Below are 14,257 nucleotides of genomic sequence, written 5' to 3' on the forward strand. Positions count from 1 at the left end.
CTGTCGCATAACCAAATGTAAATGTCTCCATCGTTCCGAAGTGCACTGACTTATTGGCGCCTCCTTTTTGGTGCACGGGCACTTGATCGCATCCGTTTCTACCCATGTATCTTACATCAGCATGTCATTCCTCAGGCCGATTCCTTTTATCGAAGTGCCCACCTGAGTGAATGGTAGAACCGTCAGGTTTCAATTCCTCATTTGGGCGATCGTCATGTGCCAACTCACATCTTGACCACAAAGAGCTCGTCGGGCAAGCCATGCTGCACCTGACAATCCGCAATATCAAGGCCTGCCTCCCGAAAGACCCGTTCATATGCGTTCGTAGAGCGCGTAATTGAATGGTCCTCGTTGTCCCATATGCTCCGTTCCGAGCCATCTTCATTCTCCCCGCATACGTTCTCCTTAACGAAGATCATCCCTCCCGTCCGCTCCGACTCTGCCCATTCAGGCTGCGTGCTGCCATTTGGTACTTTTGCAGAGTCCTTGGCCGGCTTCAGCGACTGCTTGCAGCGCTTGAGAAAGGAGAGCAGGTCCGAGTCCGATAAGTGTTGCAGGCACCATTGTATCCAAACAACGTCATACTCGACCTCGTCGAGGACAGCACCTGCCTCCCCTGATGACCGGTCCTCTCCTACGTCTCCAGCAATTGAAACTGTAGGGGTAATTGCAGGTTCGATGCCAGCTACTAAAGCGGACTCATTTGGCGTCTGCGGTCCATCGGGATGCGCTTTTCGCTTGCCAGTCGCCTTGGCAGACGGTGGAGCGTACGGGTTCCGAGGGTCAAATAGTTGCAGGGTCGCCTCATGAAAGTGTACGACCTTACACGCATTAAAAGGCTGCTGTTCCGGGTGCAGCTTCATCGGTTTCCAGGTCGACGAACGCTTCTTTGCTTCGAGGAGAAACTGAAAGGACAAGAAGCGCAGACTGTCATCAGCACTCGCGCGATCTGCACGGACACTATTTTTTCGCACCTTCACAACAGGCTCGACAAGGTGGACTTCGTCAACAAGCGGAAGCAAGACCGTTTCCGTGACTCTGCCAACTCCGGCACCACAGTCAAGTGCACGCGTTACAGCCCGACCCTTGCTCGACTCTCCGCCCCTCCAGCGGACCTTCTCTTCCATCCATGCGGCCGGATCCGCGCTAGCAGGCGCAATGTTGCCAAGTCGTTTGAGATGCTTGAGTAGGAATTGCCGTGATCCTAGCGAGTCAACGCGCGGGAGGGTGCCGAGACCATAGCCGCCAAGTACTCCATCAACCGTCGCTGGCACACCTTGCCAGTACTCTACACCCTTCGCGATGTTGGGCACGGGGTGCACGACTCGAACAACTTGTTGCGACGCCGACATGACAGCCGCTGAGCCCTGTGCACGTTGAAATCGGTGCTCCATGCGCGTGAGATGTCCAGGTATGTACTGCAGACCACTCGATCAATGTGCAAGCCGGGAAGCGCGCAGAAGAGCCGAAGGGGACAGGTGATGAAAACGGATGGTGTCGCACACGAGAATCAAGGCAGCTCACCCTCTGCTCTTGGTCAGTTCCCCAAGGCCACTTTCAACTTTTGTTTACGTAATATACACTGCATCGTATCAAAAAACGTCGGCGTAGTTTCCCAAGCAAAACAACCAGATTCTCAAGTGGCCGATCGACAACCTGCCTGACATTTGCTATATGATCATCTCTCACTCTCAGGCTTTCAACTCTTCACCTGTGTTTCAGCACACAATCCGTGATCCATCTTGAGTCAGTGCCTTATGCAAACCTTCCCTGTATGGACCGTTCCCCGGTCACTAAGTGTGTACGATGGCCCACAGTCTCGCTGCTATGTCAATTTATCACATGGAGACTGGTGCCCGAGCGCGGTTATATTGTACTGGTGGCTCTTCTATACGTTGAACAGCAATCGGTAGCGTGGCGAGGCACGTCTTGACAGTCTCGTAGGCGGCTTTCCAAAATGAAAGTGTCATGATTCACGCATGTTATATGTATTTTTGTAAGGTGGGGGTATTGGAATGTGCTACAAGGGCTTGTAACTACACGGAGTTGCGAACCCAAAGGGGCAGCGAATGGTGCGGCTACGAGCAAAGGATGGCAGAGCAAGCTATGATATATGATTTGGAAATACGTTAGGTCAACGAAGAAGCAAAGATTTAGATACAGTTGTCGCTCTTGCAGACTTCCCTTGGAGTCATTGATGTACGAAGGGTCGTTTTGGTCAAGGTAGTGGGCGAGTCGCCTCCGAGGTAATCGGAGAAAGTGCGCAAGTGAGCTAGCCCTTGACGTGTTGTTGCTCAGCCGAAAGGGGAAGACGAACCTCTCCTTCAGGTTAAAATTCTTGAATGACAAGTTCAATGGGTGGAAGTGACGTGAGTAAGCTTACTGCTCATTGGCTTGGATGGGATAACAAGGATTCATGCTACCTGATAGGTGATAGCGTGGTCGAAGCCAGCACCTTGTCGCAAGTGACTAAGCAGTTGTACACAGAAGTGACTAAACCGTAGATCAGTTAAGGCGAGTTGTCGCTCGCTGCAGTACCAACGATCTGACGCATGTAGAACCCTCGACCTGACAACATCCTTGTAGTTTGACCCCGTCCATTTTATTCGCCATCACGTTTGGGTGGGCTGGAAAGCTTGGGCTCCGTGGGAGTCTTCGGGCCCTTGCGGGATTTGAGGTAAGGCTTGTTACTACAATGGAAGAAGTGATCTGACGAGTGCCTCTTGCATGTGCCGTGGTCACTGTGACCCAGAGGGGGAAGATGAGGCAGTTAGACCAGCCGAGGGTACAGTCATTCTTGCCGTAGTTCTTGCTGGTATGAACAGGACTGCCACTCCAGCGGGGGCCACCACCGTGACAGTGCCCAAAATAGAGTATCTTGGACCCACGACGAAGCTCAAAAGTCTCCTAGGGGGAAGTTAGACTTGCACCGAGCGAGCATGTGGTAAAGGCAAAGCGGCCAGAAACGACGGTGAACTTCACATTGATAGAGACACGGAGAAGAAACGCAGTTGGTGCGAAATGAAGGATGCTGAGAAGATGAAGCTGGGCGCGAAGGCGGAGAGGAGATGGCTGAAAAGGAATCAGTGCTGAGCGGAGGACACTGGAGAGCCCCTCGTATGCTCCCAGTTTCTTTATAAGCAAGTTAAACGGGTTGCTGCTGAGCTACTAAAAGTACTGCCCTATTGTCAGGATGTGCTCACAGTGTGCCCCCTGTCAGGACAGTAAAGATCTGGAAATGCAGCCGAACGCTTGCACAGGTCAAATGTAAAATCCAGAAATCCAAGTCTCATGATCAAAGGGTCGATTTTCCCCCGCGGGATATCCATGTAGGCAGGTTCTGCTCTGACTACACGAAGGACTGGATTTTGGGGTGGAGATCCGCGATCATTTCAGCCAAGAAGTTGCTTTATGCCATATACGTCCCGTCCCTGGTAGCTGCGGCCTGCGTTGAGATCATCAGGTGAGCCGAAATCGAAGTTTGATGTAGAAGCTTTCACACTTGGATGCTTGTTGCATGTTGGGGTGCTTCGAAGCTTGCATTGAATTGCCAAGCAGCAACTCAGAAGCGAACAGGAAACCAGCGATGGAAAGTGAAGAGACGATACAATGGAGGCATTGAGGAGATCTCGATTATTGTACTACTCTTGAAGGCTTGGCCTGTCTGTACCCTGCAATCTGCATGGATGAGCACCGGGCGGAAGCGGATCTATGTGGGCTCGGGGGAATCGCTGAAGAGGCGCTACTTAGACCCACTAATGCGTCAAGAGGCTTCGAAAAGCTTCTTTCCACGAGAATTCTCTAGTTCCCAAGGGGGTCCAAAGTCCATATGACAAAGGCTGTCCATGGTCCATTGGGGGACCGATGGAATTTGCTATTTGTTACAATCTAGCCACTGGTTACATACTGAATACTGGCCTCATAATAGCAATGACGGGTATTGATTGATGAAATAGCTTAGTAGTGGTTAGTGAATGGTAAAGAACGTCGACCGACCGAATGTTCGCCGCTGAGGCGCTGACCGTAGGCGGTAGGTGATCTGGGGGTCTAGGGGCGACTTCGGCATCTTGCAGAGCTGGACCAGGCGGGACCGCTATAAACTTATGATCATACAAGCAACACCCCGTCGATCAGTCACACGTTCGACGCTGCAGAGTTAGCAGCAAGAAAAAGCAATCGTGTGTATCATATACATGTGCTGTGGACTGGTGGGCCTCAAAAATCAAAAAAAGATGTGCCGAAAGGCGAAACTGATTAACGATCCGTTTCGACCGATGACACGGATCAGATGTGAAAGCGTTATATGTCTAATATTTTTGGACGCCTGCACGCTCTTAAAGGCACTAAACTTTATCTAGACCGATCTATGCTTGTAGGCTGTCCAGTGGCTGTTCCCATGGCTGCTCCTGACTGCTCTACGTAGTCAAAATAGTATGTAGGCAACGTTATTGATTATAAGTACCGCTGAGCAGCCCGGCGCGGATCTGGTGGATGAGTGGAGGTAGTTTTGGGGTCTGGTAGAATGTAGCGGACAGCAGTATACTGCAGTCTAGTATGTACACTTTCTGGGTTGCTCTGATAAAATGTGAATGCATCCTTAAAGTCCGTTGTTGGTTAGAAATGTTGCCTTCTGAGGATGGTCCTTGGGTGGCTGGACATGCCTGAAGATCGCATTCTTGAATCAATCAATGCACTTCTAAGCTGAGGCATTTTGGAACTTAGGGGTGTTGCCATATTTATCATCTGACACCTCTGGCATTTCACCTGATGTCGTAATTTCGGCAGTTTGTTCTGTGACGTACATATATATACTTTTACACAACATGCAGCTGCAGGGAATGGAAGACTGTGCGTCTGGCGAGATGCAGACACCGGGCCGACGAGCGGGGACCACCTGGCAGCCAACAGCTCTGGACGGGCTACGGCGCTGCGCAACTTGGCACAGTTTGAATTTTCCAAGATATAGATATTCGAATGTCAATCACTTGTACATGACGCCTCACGACCCAATGTACCCAAGTTTTATTTATTATGTACATTCGTACATGTTGCAATTCAGGTAGCTCTTTCGGACAGGTTCGGATCAATCATTCAAGTTCGACGGGGCGCAATAAAATATGTACTACCGTCGGTTTGGCGCAAGCCCTGTTCTGTCAGCTTGTGCAGCTTGTATTGTACAACCCTCCTTTATGTGCCTACGTGACTTGCGCTGCGCACACACATGTTTCAAGCTCCCACCGGTTGCATGCATGTCAATTAATCTTTCGATCACTATGGTTGATAGACAAGTCACTGTTCGTTGCTGTTGGGCTTATCTATCTGGGATGGAAGTGGAGGAAGTGCAGCTCATCACGTCAAAGCAGCAAATAGTACATCAGGAACGCTAAGTGGACCTGCAGCCTGGAAGTGAAAAGTGTTTATGTGAAGTGTGTATATCGAAGTTATGAAAGTGCAGGGCCTTTCGGCTATTGATGCTCGCTGAGACAGGCCGATAAGTACTTCGCACTAGATGTGCAGCGGTGGAGAGCCTCTCCAGCGAAAGCGAAAAGAAAGTTTAACGGACGGTCGACCGGCGAAAAGCGACGCCAACGAAGTCCGTGGTTGCTATCTTCCTTTATTTCCTCTTCTTTTCGTCCATGACTCTATATTTTGGGAATATCTCGGGAGTGTCTCAACCTGCATCAACACTTGTACATACATGACATACAAGAGTCACCACGGGCAAGCGCTCCAGTCTTCGTCCAGATCCTAGTCAGGTCCCGTTTGCCCATCAATATTCAACCTTGTCATTTGCACATTATGTTAGATTGTCACATGGCCAATATATATGCGGCAATGACGTGACGTGCCCCCACTATGCAATATGGATGCAGTCATGCACCCCAGATTGACCAAGTCACTAGGAGTTACGTTTTGATTTCAACAGCACTCATGTTACCGAACCGCGGGCTTCGAGCTTTGTCCACTTGAGATCAAGCACGCCGGCTTACGTAGAACGTGTAATGTGCTTTTCAAGCTTTCAACCTTCAATTATTTGCTACATGAAGAGTGGCTAGATGAATGAAAGTGGTTCACCATGGGGCTGTCGTGGGCTGCGAGCGTCGAGACGCGCGCATATCAGACGCATCTTTTGTTAAAGTATCTGGTGCTCTCGTTTGCAGCGTCTCTGATTTGATATCGTAACCCCCAGATGTTAACATGGGATCTTGTGTCACGAAAAAACGTCGGCCAAATCTTCCACCTACTTCCATTGATCTCGTCCATCATGCTGCTCGAACATCCCCTTCACTGGCAGCCTGAACGAGCTGACATATTAGAGCTCAGGTTCCGATATTTGAACGCCTTCAACATCCGCCGGCCTCTTCGCTAGAAATAACTTACCAAGGGGATTCCTAAAGGAAAGAATGAAGTTTGGAAAGCATGAAAAGAGAGCCATCTGACGGGTTATCCAAGATTCCATCCGCCCACCAATCAACTTCTCGATTTACCCAGTACCAAGCTTCAAACCTCGTCGCCTCTTCCTTAGTATATAACTTCTACCATCCATCATATGGGTCATCACTGTTGCCATTGTTGCCACTTTCACGGCAGTCGCCGCCGCTACCCCCTTGCTGAACCCTTTCGATAACTCTGGAAACTAGTTCAGCCAGTGTGCGTCTCATGTCCAGGAGCCTATCGCTCCGTGACCCCACGGCTCCGTAACTGCCTGGTGCGGCACAAAGATCCCCAGGTTGCCCTCCTTTGGCTCTGGTAACAAGGTGTCCTGCCAGTGAGCATGCGCCAATTTCATTCCCTTCTTCCAGGCTGGATGAGCATCGCTTCGTACGGCGGCTTGTCTTTCTCTGGATCGTCTTCTGACTTCTTTCTCGTAACTCTGCTCTTCAACAACCACCCATGCTCCATAACCCTTACAAAACCCACTTGGCAACGTGCAACACTTCCAACCCCCCTTGCATGGATCAATACCAGTAGACATAGACCAACTACGTGACTACACTTACCTCGGGCGTCTACGCCGGAAAGATCGTATGAGATTAAGAATCCGACTCCTTTTACCTGATCTACGTTGTGAGTTCAAATGCTCAAGTTCGCATAACAGACAGTTCGTTTCACTGACATGGACCTTGTCACTTTCAGCTTGTCACCCACCTTAACGATTTCCTTGCTTCGTGAGACAAGGTTTCCGGCTGCATCTTCGTCACTCTCTACCAGGTATGCATAGACAACATAGGATCCTAATTGAGAACAGGCAATAGGCATACTCACGCTCCTTTGGCAGTATTTGATTCCTCATCATTTCGGCGCTTTGCCCTGACGGACAGACTCCGTCTGGGCTTCCCCCTTTGACTCAGCAGTACTAAGTCAAGGGCCAGCTCAGGTGGGTTCTTTTCTCCAAGTGCCTTGATAACCCGGCCTTCACCAAGGTCGGCGGCCAGGATGGGCCTAACTACATCACTGACTCTCAGGGCTACTGCAAGTCTGCTTCCTGCTCGAAGGAGAGCCCTCATTCTAGGGCCGTGGTAACTCGGCCCTCCCAGATTCTGGCGTCCCTCACATGGCCCCCGAATTCGCACGCTCGTTCAAATGTTCTGACGCTCACTTAGAACTCCTCAAGCGCGCACAAGTGCATACTCTCACTGGTTTGGGGAAAATCGTGTCTGGTATCCGCATGTGTTTCCAGATTTCGGATTCTTTTTTTTGTAATTTGCATGTTTGATATTTATCCCGTTCCCTGCCTCGCGCATCCTGTTCTTCTTCGCGTCAGCTAGTCTGCTGGGTGCAACATTTCCGTCAGCAATGTAAGGTACGAAAGCAACAAGAACACTCTCGCCGCGCCGATCGAAGGAGAGCAAGCGAACCGAATTGGGTGGCGTCAAGTTGACAAAGCCTGACACTACTGATTCCCTGAAAGTTCTGTCGACCTGGGGTTTGATGCGCTCAGAACCATAGAGTGAGGCTTGGTGAGGCTGTATTCATCCTTTTGTATTTATCATTCATCCATCATCCTTACACGATGCCTGCCAACGAACGCTGAATACGGAGGGCGGATGAGCGTTGAATCCCACAAGAAATCGTTACATCCTAGAGCGTGTTTGCATGAGACAATATTGTATTGATTCCTGGTACTCCAATCCCGCTTCAAGGTCCGATGGCATTTGGGGTGAGCAGGACATCATTCACCCGATTCAGCCAAGCCCTGGACGGGCCTGCGCTGCTCACGACAACATTTGCATCCGAAATGAGCCACTGGCATCGCTTGCGCACGGCGTCTTTGGTGAGCGTGCGAATGTGTGCCGCAATTTGAGCTTGTACTAGCTGTGGTAATCGCTCGTCAGGCTGTTTATGATCGGATGTGGGTGAGGATGCAACCCAACGCCTGTTCTCGTCGTACAGGACAGAAAGCAGTAACACTGCTATTGAGCCGGAAAGATCCTTGCCACTTGCGTCGCTGATGACAATGTCACCCGTAGTTACCGCTGGGCGTTGTGCAACGCTCGCGTTTACGGTGTTCTGTCAATTAAACCAGGACGAGCATGGCTGTGAGACAAGTCCTCTTGGGGGCAGCTGGGAATACGCCGGTGTTCGGAACTTACCAAGACAGAGTGGAGTGCACGGTTGAAGAGAGGCAGGCTCTTTTTCCCGGCAGGCAATCCAAGTCTTAGCACAGTATCCACATCGCCCAGCTTCCTCTCTTGTTGATCGCTCCCAGCTTCGCCCTCATCCGCCCCTCGCAAATCGCATTGAATCAACATCCTTTTCCCCGCCGTCCGCTCCTTTGCAGCAATATCTGGCGCGCATCGTTTAATGACTATGCAGGTCCCCTGTATCCGTGCGACATCTTCATCGCACTGCAGCTGCTGCTCATGTTTGCGTGCGGCAGTTGGTGCAAACCATGCGCGCCCCCCCGCATTGCCTGAAGTCTGTTCGCGCTGAACGATTTCGTCGACGAGCAGTTCGATATGGCCACGCTCCGCTTCTAGTAGCGCAGCATGGTTGCGCTCATCCCACCAGGCGGTCGGTGTGAGGCCACGCGCCCAATTCTCGTGATCGTCTCCTGCCCCTTGCATGTACACGAACATTGGGGACGAGGGCGAGCCGTGCGCGTACGCCATACCGCCTTGTGTGAGGCGCGAGACGGAGAGGCACACTACAGGATGGTAAGGGATACTTTTGTAATCCAGGTCGGGAGTCGTGGCGCGTTGCGGTGTGATGAAGATCGGCTTGAGCGGTTTGTCCAGTCTTGGTATGTCAAGATCAGAGTCAAGCAACGCCGCAGCCCAGCCTTCGATTCGGCTGGCGATCTGGTCGTGTTCACTCCGTGAGACAACATCCGAAGGAGTGGACAGATCCGCATGTTCATCCCAAGGAGACCCGTGAGTTGATGATACCTCAGATGAAAATGAGCCGCCCCACCTCAGGCGCGAAGCCATGTTCAGCACCGCACACCAAACGGGTATCGTTTTGGAAAGTGCGTCGGGTGTCGATTTACCACGGCGAGTAGAGTCAACGATGATGAACCCATCGTGGTGGGCTGCCAGGAGATCTATGATGTGCAGATTGCTACGCTTGAGCGAAAATGACCATTGCGAAGCGTGTCCGTCGGTCGACTTGAAGTACGAGCAGCCGGACGTCAAATCGGGAGGGGTGTACCAAGCACCGCATCGAAGATTCGCTACATTTTTGTAAAAAATATTCAGCACGGGATTTTGATAGCAGCATTGCGAGAATGTATGCAAAAGGCTGCTCACCTATGAGTGCCAGACGAGGATACTTCTTAGCGATCTGGCGCACGAAGAGGGAGTCCTGCCAAAAAGAAATGCACTCTCTTGGTCAGGCCAGCTCTTGCTTCGAGAATGAAGACCTGCGCAGACCTTGGACGCACTTGGTGAATGCTGTGAAGCCTATTTCGCTGATCACGGCTGATCTTGCGGATCTCCTGTGCTGCTAACCTGTCCAGCTTTTTGCGATCAAACGCTGCGCCAAGTTGCAAGTCATTCAGCTCATCTTCTAGAGGCATGTTGCTGGCAAAAGGCACCGAACATTCGCCCATTTCATGTTCGCCCCCTCGACTCTTCGGGTCTGTGTGATGCTGAGCACGCTTTCGTGCGCCTTCAACATCATTCATGGTATCAGATAGCCGTCGTGGTCGAGCATTCGAACCTTTCCATGAGAGCCGATGCCCGATGTTTTTAAATGGATTAAGTGGTGTTGCACACACTCATTCGGTGCAACTCGCTGGTGCCTGTGCTGTGCTTTGGCCTGTGTGACTGACAGTAACGTGACTGCCCTCCGATCGGACTTCCGCGCACCAGCGCATCCTCAGTCCTCCCTGAGCCAACACCATCGCCATTCGCTTTCACTGTATGCAGCACGCTCCGCATGTACGCAGGCCGTCAGAGTCTCTCGAGTTTTGGTTCTCTACTCTTAATACCCAATCTTGCTCTGCGCTTGCACTCACGGCTCGGGTCTGAGAGCGCTGTGTAATCGTACATTCCCCGCTTCCAACCCTCAATCTCTCCGATTGATTAGCGAAATAAGCAGCATGTTGCATCTCTCCCCGATCGCGGGTTTACCCTTGATGCGAATAGCGCGTCCAAGCATCGCTCCGTCCGGTGAGTGTTCGTCCTTTTCACTTTCTAGGGAACCATTCCAATGGTTCCTGGGGCCTGAGGTTATGACGGGCACTTGCAGCTCACCGCATCCCCCCCGCAGCATCTACTCTCCTCTCCCGCCGCCGATTACACGCAACTGAATCGCAACGAGCCTCCGCACCGCATTTCGACACTTTCAATCTAGTTGCGCGGCTCGAAGCGTCGGGCATGCCAAAGCAACAAGCGGATGTGCTAGCAGCCTCTCTGACCGACGTCATCAATGAGAGCATTGATAATCTTGCGAAAGGCTTGGTTAGCAGAGAAGAGGGTGAGAAATGGCGATATACGCAAAAAGTGAGTTTTGTAATCGGCCATATCTTTGGAAAGGTTGTTTCTGCTCCGCACTCCATGCTTTCATTTGCTCATACAACCTGAGCCTGCTTTACATTCCACTGCTCCCTTCGCTCGCAGGTCGATTTTGCGCGGTTAAAATCCGAGATGCAGCTGCTCGAGCACAACGACTTTGCATTGATGAAGACCGAGAATGAGCGGCTCATGGCCGATATCGAGCGTCTGAAGCAGCGCTTGCGCGAGGAGATCACACGCACGACTGCTGGTGTACGGCTTGACTTGAACTTGGAGAAAGGTGTGTTCGTGCATGCAGGCGAAAAGCAGCGCATCGGAATCTCACGACGGACTTTAATCTTAATTTCAGGGCGCATCCGAGACGAGTCCTCCGTTCATGCACTTAAAATAAAGGAAGTTGACACGCGCATTGAGTCCGAAATCGCTGGTCTACGCACAAGCATTCAGAGTGCCAAGTTTAACGTCCTACAGGTAGGTATCGATACCCTCAATGAAGCGTGGTCACCTTTTTCCGAAAGTGCGCACCTGCTGATCCAATGACGCGAATTTTCTGCCCCAGTACCTTGTCGGTGTGGCTACGGGTAGTGCTGCACTACTCCTTGCGTATTTGAGGATGTTCCGGTAGACCATCTTTTCTTCGGTTCGAATGATAGAAGGACTCGAGGCAGTTCCGATGATACGCTACATTGTTGTACTGTAAACGTCCTCCCACCCTCCTTTGCATTGTCCGCTTCACCAAACCCTTGTAGTGCGACCATTCTCACCCTTGACCGTAGAAGTAGTCCATGATACCTTTGGCACGGATGAATGCGATGTTCATCACCGGGTGTGTGGGTGTGAGAAAATTCTGCTCTCCACCGACGGCATAACGTTGCGCAAAATCTTCACGCCACGCAAGCGTCGCTGCATAACAGTGCGATCGCCAGGCGTCTGCGTCTGCTTCAGCCTTTGCACCGGCGCTTGAAGTGGAGCCCGGCGCTTCTTCGGGCGAGGCGCGTTTCCACACCTTTTGGAATGCTGCAAAACTTTGTTCACATGGCAGCAGTCGATGTTGAGCAAGGGAGAGGCCGGAGAGGTTGTAGCACGTGTGGTACGCATCGGGCCTTTTGCCGGGCTTGTCTCTCAAGCCGCCAGTCTCGACTTGAGCGACGAAGAGGATATACTCTTGCAAGGAAACACGATCGTAGAGATACGCATCGGGAGGTGTAGATGGAGGCGAGGGTGCGGCTTCGTCCTCGGTGCTCCAGGCATCGGAAGAATCATGGTCGCACGAGCTTGGAACACCTTCACTGCTAGCATCTTCGCTTGCTGCCTTCGCCTTTGGTGCCGAATTTGCCGTATTCCCTGTAGGGGCGCCAGCAGCAAGGGGTGTCGACACAGGTGCGGGCGGATACCGCTTCCCCTCAACGATCAAGGCTGCCTCCAGCACACCAAACATGCCTCCCCCGCCGAACCAGCCGTAGCAGCCGTCAACAAGCTTGTTTGTCCTCCCTCGGAAGGCACCGCCTTCGATCGCTAGACCCTGCTGCGATACGGCCCAGCGCAGGCAAGCGTCGAGATCGAGTTGCCGCCGTGAACGTGTGACACGAGATGGGCGTGGCAGACCCGCTCTCAGACGCCGAAGCATGAGATGGGATGCGAGCGCGCAGTGCGCGTATCCGCCGTGCGCTTCACCCATCGCAGGCACCAGCCATTGTCCATCCGCTTGGCGCAGCGAAGCAGCTTCTTTTGCACCGTCGAGCCATGCACCTGCAGCCAGCCCTCCTTCGTATGTCTGGCACGACGCGATGAATTCGTCCATGCCTTCGATGAGCTCTGGAGTGCAAATGCCCAACAGAAGGGAGATGCAGAGGACGCAGTAGGATGCCCGAACATCGACTTCGCCGCCGTGATGTACGACAAAGGATCCATCTGGTTGCTTCAAAGAGAGCAGCCATGTATACATCTTGAGTCTGTGCTCATCAGATGAAAGGCATTGTGTCAGCAGTATCGACACCTCTGCCGAACGAATTTAAGCGTACCTGTTGATTTCATCCCAGCCTGCCCCAGGCTCGGATGTCATTTCCTTGCCTGCTTGGGCACTGGCCGTCTTGGAAGTGAGTCCTGGTTTTCCCGCAATGGATAATGCACACACAGCGGCATATGACGCCATCAAATGCGCCACTTGCCCGACTCCGCCTCCAAACCCGCCGGTCTCGGCGTTCTGGAAGGAGAGTAAAGTCTCGACTGCTCGTCGCCGGTCTGATTCGTCTGCATTGTCCTGGCTGAAAACATTTCCAGGGTGATCTCGAAGGGATGGGTCTGCGCGTGGATCTTGAGTGCCGGCAGCACCCCATGGTGACCCGAGCAGGTCATGCCCATGGAGGACCCAATAAAGTAGCCAGCTTCTGTTCGAATCGAAAGCGACGTAGGTCCCAGGTAATGTATTAAGATTCTTGCGGAGGAAAGCCAGATGCGCTTTTCTGTTGAGTTTGGGCTGCGATGATGACGAAAGGCGATGAGGCGGCAACAAACTGCATATAGATGCCTCAACTTCCACTTGCTCTTCAGATGTTGGAGACGAGTAGCTGTCCAACGGTGTAGAACACAGCGGTTGACGAAGTTCAGACTTTGGCATCTTGAGCAGTGCTGCACCTCAGACTTCGAAATTTCTGCGCAGCTCTGCTTGTTCCCTATACACTATGCAAATACCGTGGACGGTGGAGTGGAGGCAGTGAGAACAAGATTGAGAATAGCGAACACCATCAGTTGCGAATGGACATCCTTGCTAAGAAAAGTGTGTTGATATCGACATGTCGCCAGCCTGCGGCTCACATTTTCTCTCGAGCCACGGTAACATGTAGTTCTCCTTGTACCCTGCAGCTTTGCTTCCTTTGTGCTTATATGGATGGAGCCATGATCAAAGAAAGTTGGGATTATCATTAAATGGAGTTGTGAACGAGCACGCTGCACGCCAGCACGTCCGACGTCCGTGCCTTGGTGTCTTCTTCATTCAGCACAAACGGCTTCTCGTTCAGCCACCATGCGGGTACGCGTATAACCGGTCTAAGCGAGAAAAAGCGGGTGAAGTGCAATTAGGGTTGGGGCTTCTTTTTGATCGCCGAGATGCAGTTGCACAGCTTGCGGGAAGTTGCCGAAGTCATCTGCAATGACGCCCAACCAGCTTGGCCGTCAGCACCCTCAGCGCGCTTACAAGCAACAACTCACATAGCCTGTTGCCAAGGCGCAAGGCTGCCAGCATTCTGTGAGATAAGCTCGCATGGGCAGCAGTCAGGAAGCTATCAGAGAAGAAGAAAGAG

The 14,257-nt window shown here is 51.9% G+C and overlaps 5 protein-coding genes across 5 annotated transcripts; 1 reads left to right on the forward strand and 4 right to left on the reverse strand.

Moving 5' to 3' along the window:
- Window positions 1-31: 31 nt before the first annotated feature.
- On the reverse strand, window positions 32-1,466 carry K437DRAFT_255399 (DUF858-domain-containing protein). Its single transcript, XM_013388761.1, has 3 exons — window positions 975-1,466; window positions 229-905; window positions 32-162 (listed from the first exon to the last, which is right to left on the reverse strand). Exons 1-3 carry the CDS (start codon window positions 1,392-1,394, stop codon window positions 147-149), a joined length of 1,113 nt encoding a protein of 370 aa, XP_013244215.1. The 5' UTR covers window positions 1,395-1,466; the 3' UTR covers window positions 32-146.
- Window positions 1,467-6,453: 4,987 nt separating this feature from the next.
- Window positions 6,454-7,163, reverse strand: K437DRAFT_81095 (uncharacterized protein). The gene is made up of 3 exons (XM_013388762.1): window positions 7,150-7,163; window positions 6,922-7,061; window positions 6,454-6,763 (listed from the first exon to the last, which is right to left on the reverse strand). Exons 2-3 carry the CDS (start codon window positions 6,974-6,976, stop codon window positions 6,537-6,539), a joined length of 282 nt encoding a protein of 93 aa, XP_013244216.1. The 5' UTR covers window positions 6,977-7,061; window positions 7,150-7,163; the 3' UTR covers window positions 6,454-6,536.
- Window positions 7,164-7,970: 807 nt separating this feature from the next.
- K437DRAFT_255404 (initiator tRNA phosphoribosyl transferase) lies at window positions 7,971-10,141 on the reverse strand. The gene is made up of 4 exons (XM_013388763.1): window positions 9,884-10,141; window positions 9,750-9,804; window positions 8,595-9,673; window positions 7,971-8,511 (listed from the first exon to the last, which is right to left on the reverse strand). Exons 1-4 carry the CDS (start codon window positions 10,016-10,018, stop codon window positions 8,140-8,142), a joined length of 1,641 nt encoding a protein of 546 aa, XP_013244217.1. The 5' UTR covers window positions 10,019-10,141; the 3' UTR covers window positions 7,971-8,139.
- A 246-nt stretch (window positions 10,142-10,387) lies between these two features.
- On the forward strand, window positions 10,388-11,651 carry K437DRAFT_81127 (DUF1640-domain-containing protein). Its single transcript, XM_013388764.1, has 5 exons — window positions 10,388-10,619; window positions 10,714-10,946; window positions 11,064-11,238; window positions 11,308-11,429; window positions 11,518-11,651. The coding sequence occupies exons 1-5, from the start codon at window positions 10,544-10,546 to the stop codon at window positions 11,581-11,583; spliced, it is 672 nt and encodes a 223-aa protein (XP_013244218.1). The 5' UTR covers window positions 10,388-10,543; the 3' UTR covers window positions 11,584-11,651.
- Window positions 11,543-13,831, reverse strand: K437DRAFT_255406 (terpenoid cyclases/Protein prenyltransferase). Its single transcript, XM_013388765.1, has 2 exons — window positions 12,980-13,831; window positions 11,543-12,910 (listed from the first exon to the last, which is right to left on the reverse strand). Exons 1-2 carry the CDS (start codon window positions 13,573-13,575, stop codon window positions 11,719-11,721), a joined length of 1,788 nt encoding a protein of 595 aa, XP_013244219.1. The 5' UTR covers window positions 13,576-13,831; the 3' UTR covers window positions 11,543-11,718.
- Window positions 13,832-14,257: the final 426 nt, after the last annotated feature.

This window comes from Tilletiaria anomala (genome assembly GCF_000711695.1).
Source record: "Tilletiaria anomala UBC 951 chromosome Unknown K437scaffold_23, whole genome shotgun sequence".
Taxonomy (NCBI): Eukaryota; Fungi; Basidiomycota; class Exobasidiomycetes; order Georgefischeriales; family Tilletiariaceae; genus Tilletiaria; species Tilletiaria anomala.

Coding starts and splice junctions, on each gene's coding strand:
- K437DRAFT_81095 (XM_013388762.1), bottom strand. CDS start 6,976: ATGTCTACTGGTATTGATCCATGCAAGGGGGGTTGGAAGTGTTGCACG. Junction 6,764..6,921: donor GAAGTGTTGCACGTTGCCAA/GTGGGTTTTGTA, acceptor GCTCACTGGCAG/GACACCTTGTTACCAGAGCC.
- K437DRAFT_81127 (XM_013388764.1), top strand. CDS start 10,544: ATGTTGCATCTCTCCCCGATCGCGGGTTTACCCTTGATGCGAATAGCG. Junction 10,620..10,713: donor CATCGCTCCGTCCGGTGAGT/GTTCGTCCTTTT, acceptor TCCCCCCCGCAG/CATCTACTCTCCTCTCCCGC. Junction 11,430..11,517: donor CCAAGTTTAACGTCCTACAG/GTAGGTATCGAT, acceptor TTTCTGCCCCAG/TACCTTGTCGGTGTGGCTAC.
- K437DRAFT_255399 (XM_013388761.1), bottom strand. CDS start 1,394: ATGGAGCACCGATTTCAACGTGCACAGGGCTCAGCGGCTGTCATGTCG. Junction 906..974: donor TTGTCGAGCCTGTTGTGAAG/GTGCGAAAAAAT, acceptor TTGTCCTTTCAG/TTTCTCCTCGAAGCAAAGAA.
- K437DRAFT_255404 (XM_013388763.1), bottom strand. CDS start 10,018: ATGCCTCTAGAAGATGAGCTGAATGACTTGCAACTTGGCGCAGCGTTT. Junction 9,805..9,883: donor GGCTTCACAGCATTCACCAA/GTGCGTCCAAGG, acceptor TCTTTTTGGCAG/GACTCCCTCTTCGTGCGCCA. Junction 9,674..9,749: donor TCCTCGTCTGGCACTCATAG/GTGAGCAGCCTT, acceptor ACAAAAATGTAG/CGAATCTTCGATGCGGTGCT.
- K437DRAFT_255406 (XM_013388765.1), bottom strand. CDS start 13,575: ATGCCAAAGTCTGAACTTCGTCAACCGCTGTGTTCTACACCGTTGGAC. Junction 12,911..12,979: donor GGCTGGGATGAAATCAACAG/GTACGCTTAAAT, acceptor TGATGAGCACAG/ACTCAAGATGTATACATGGC.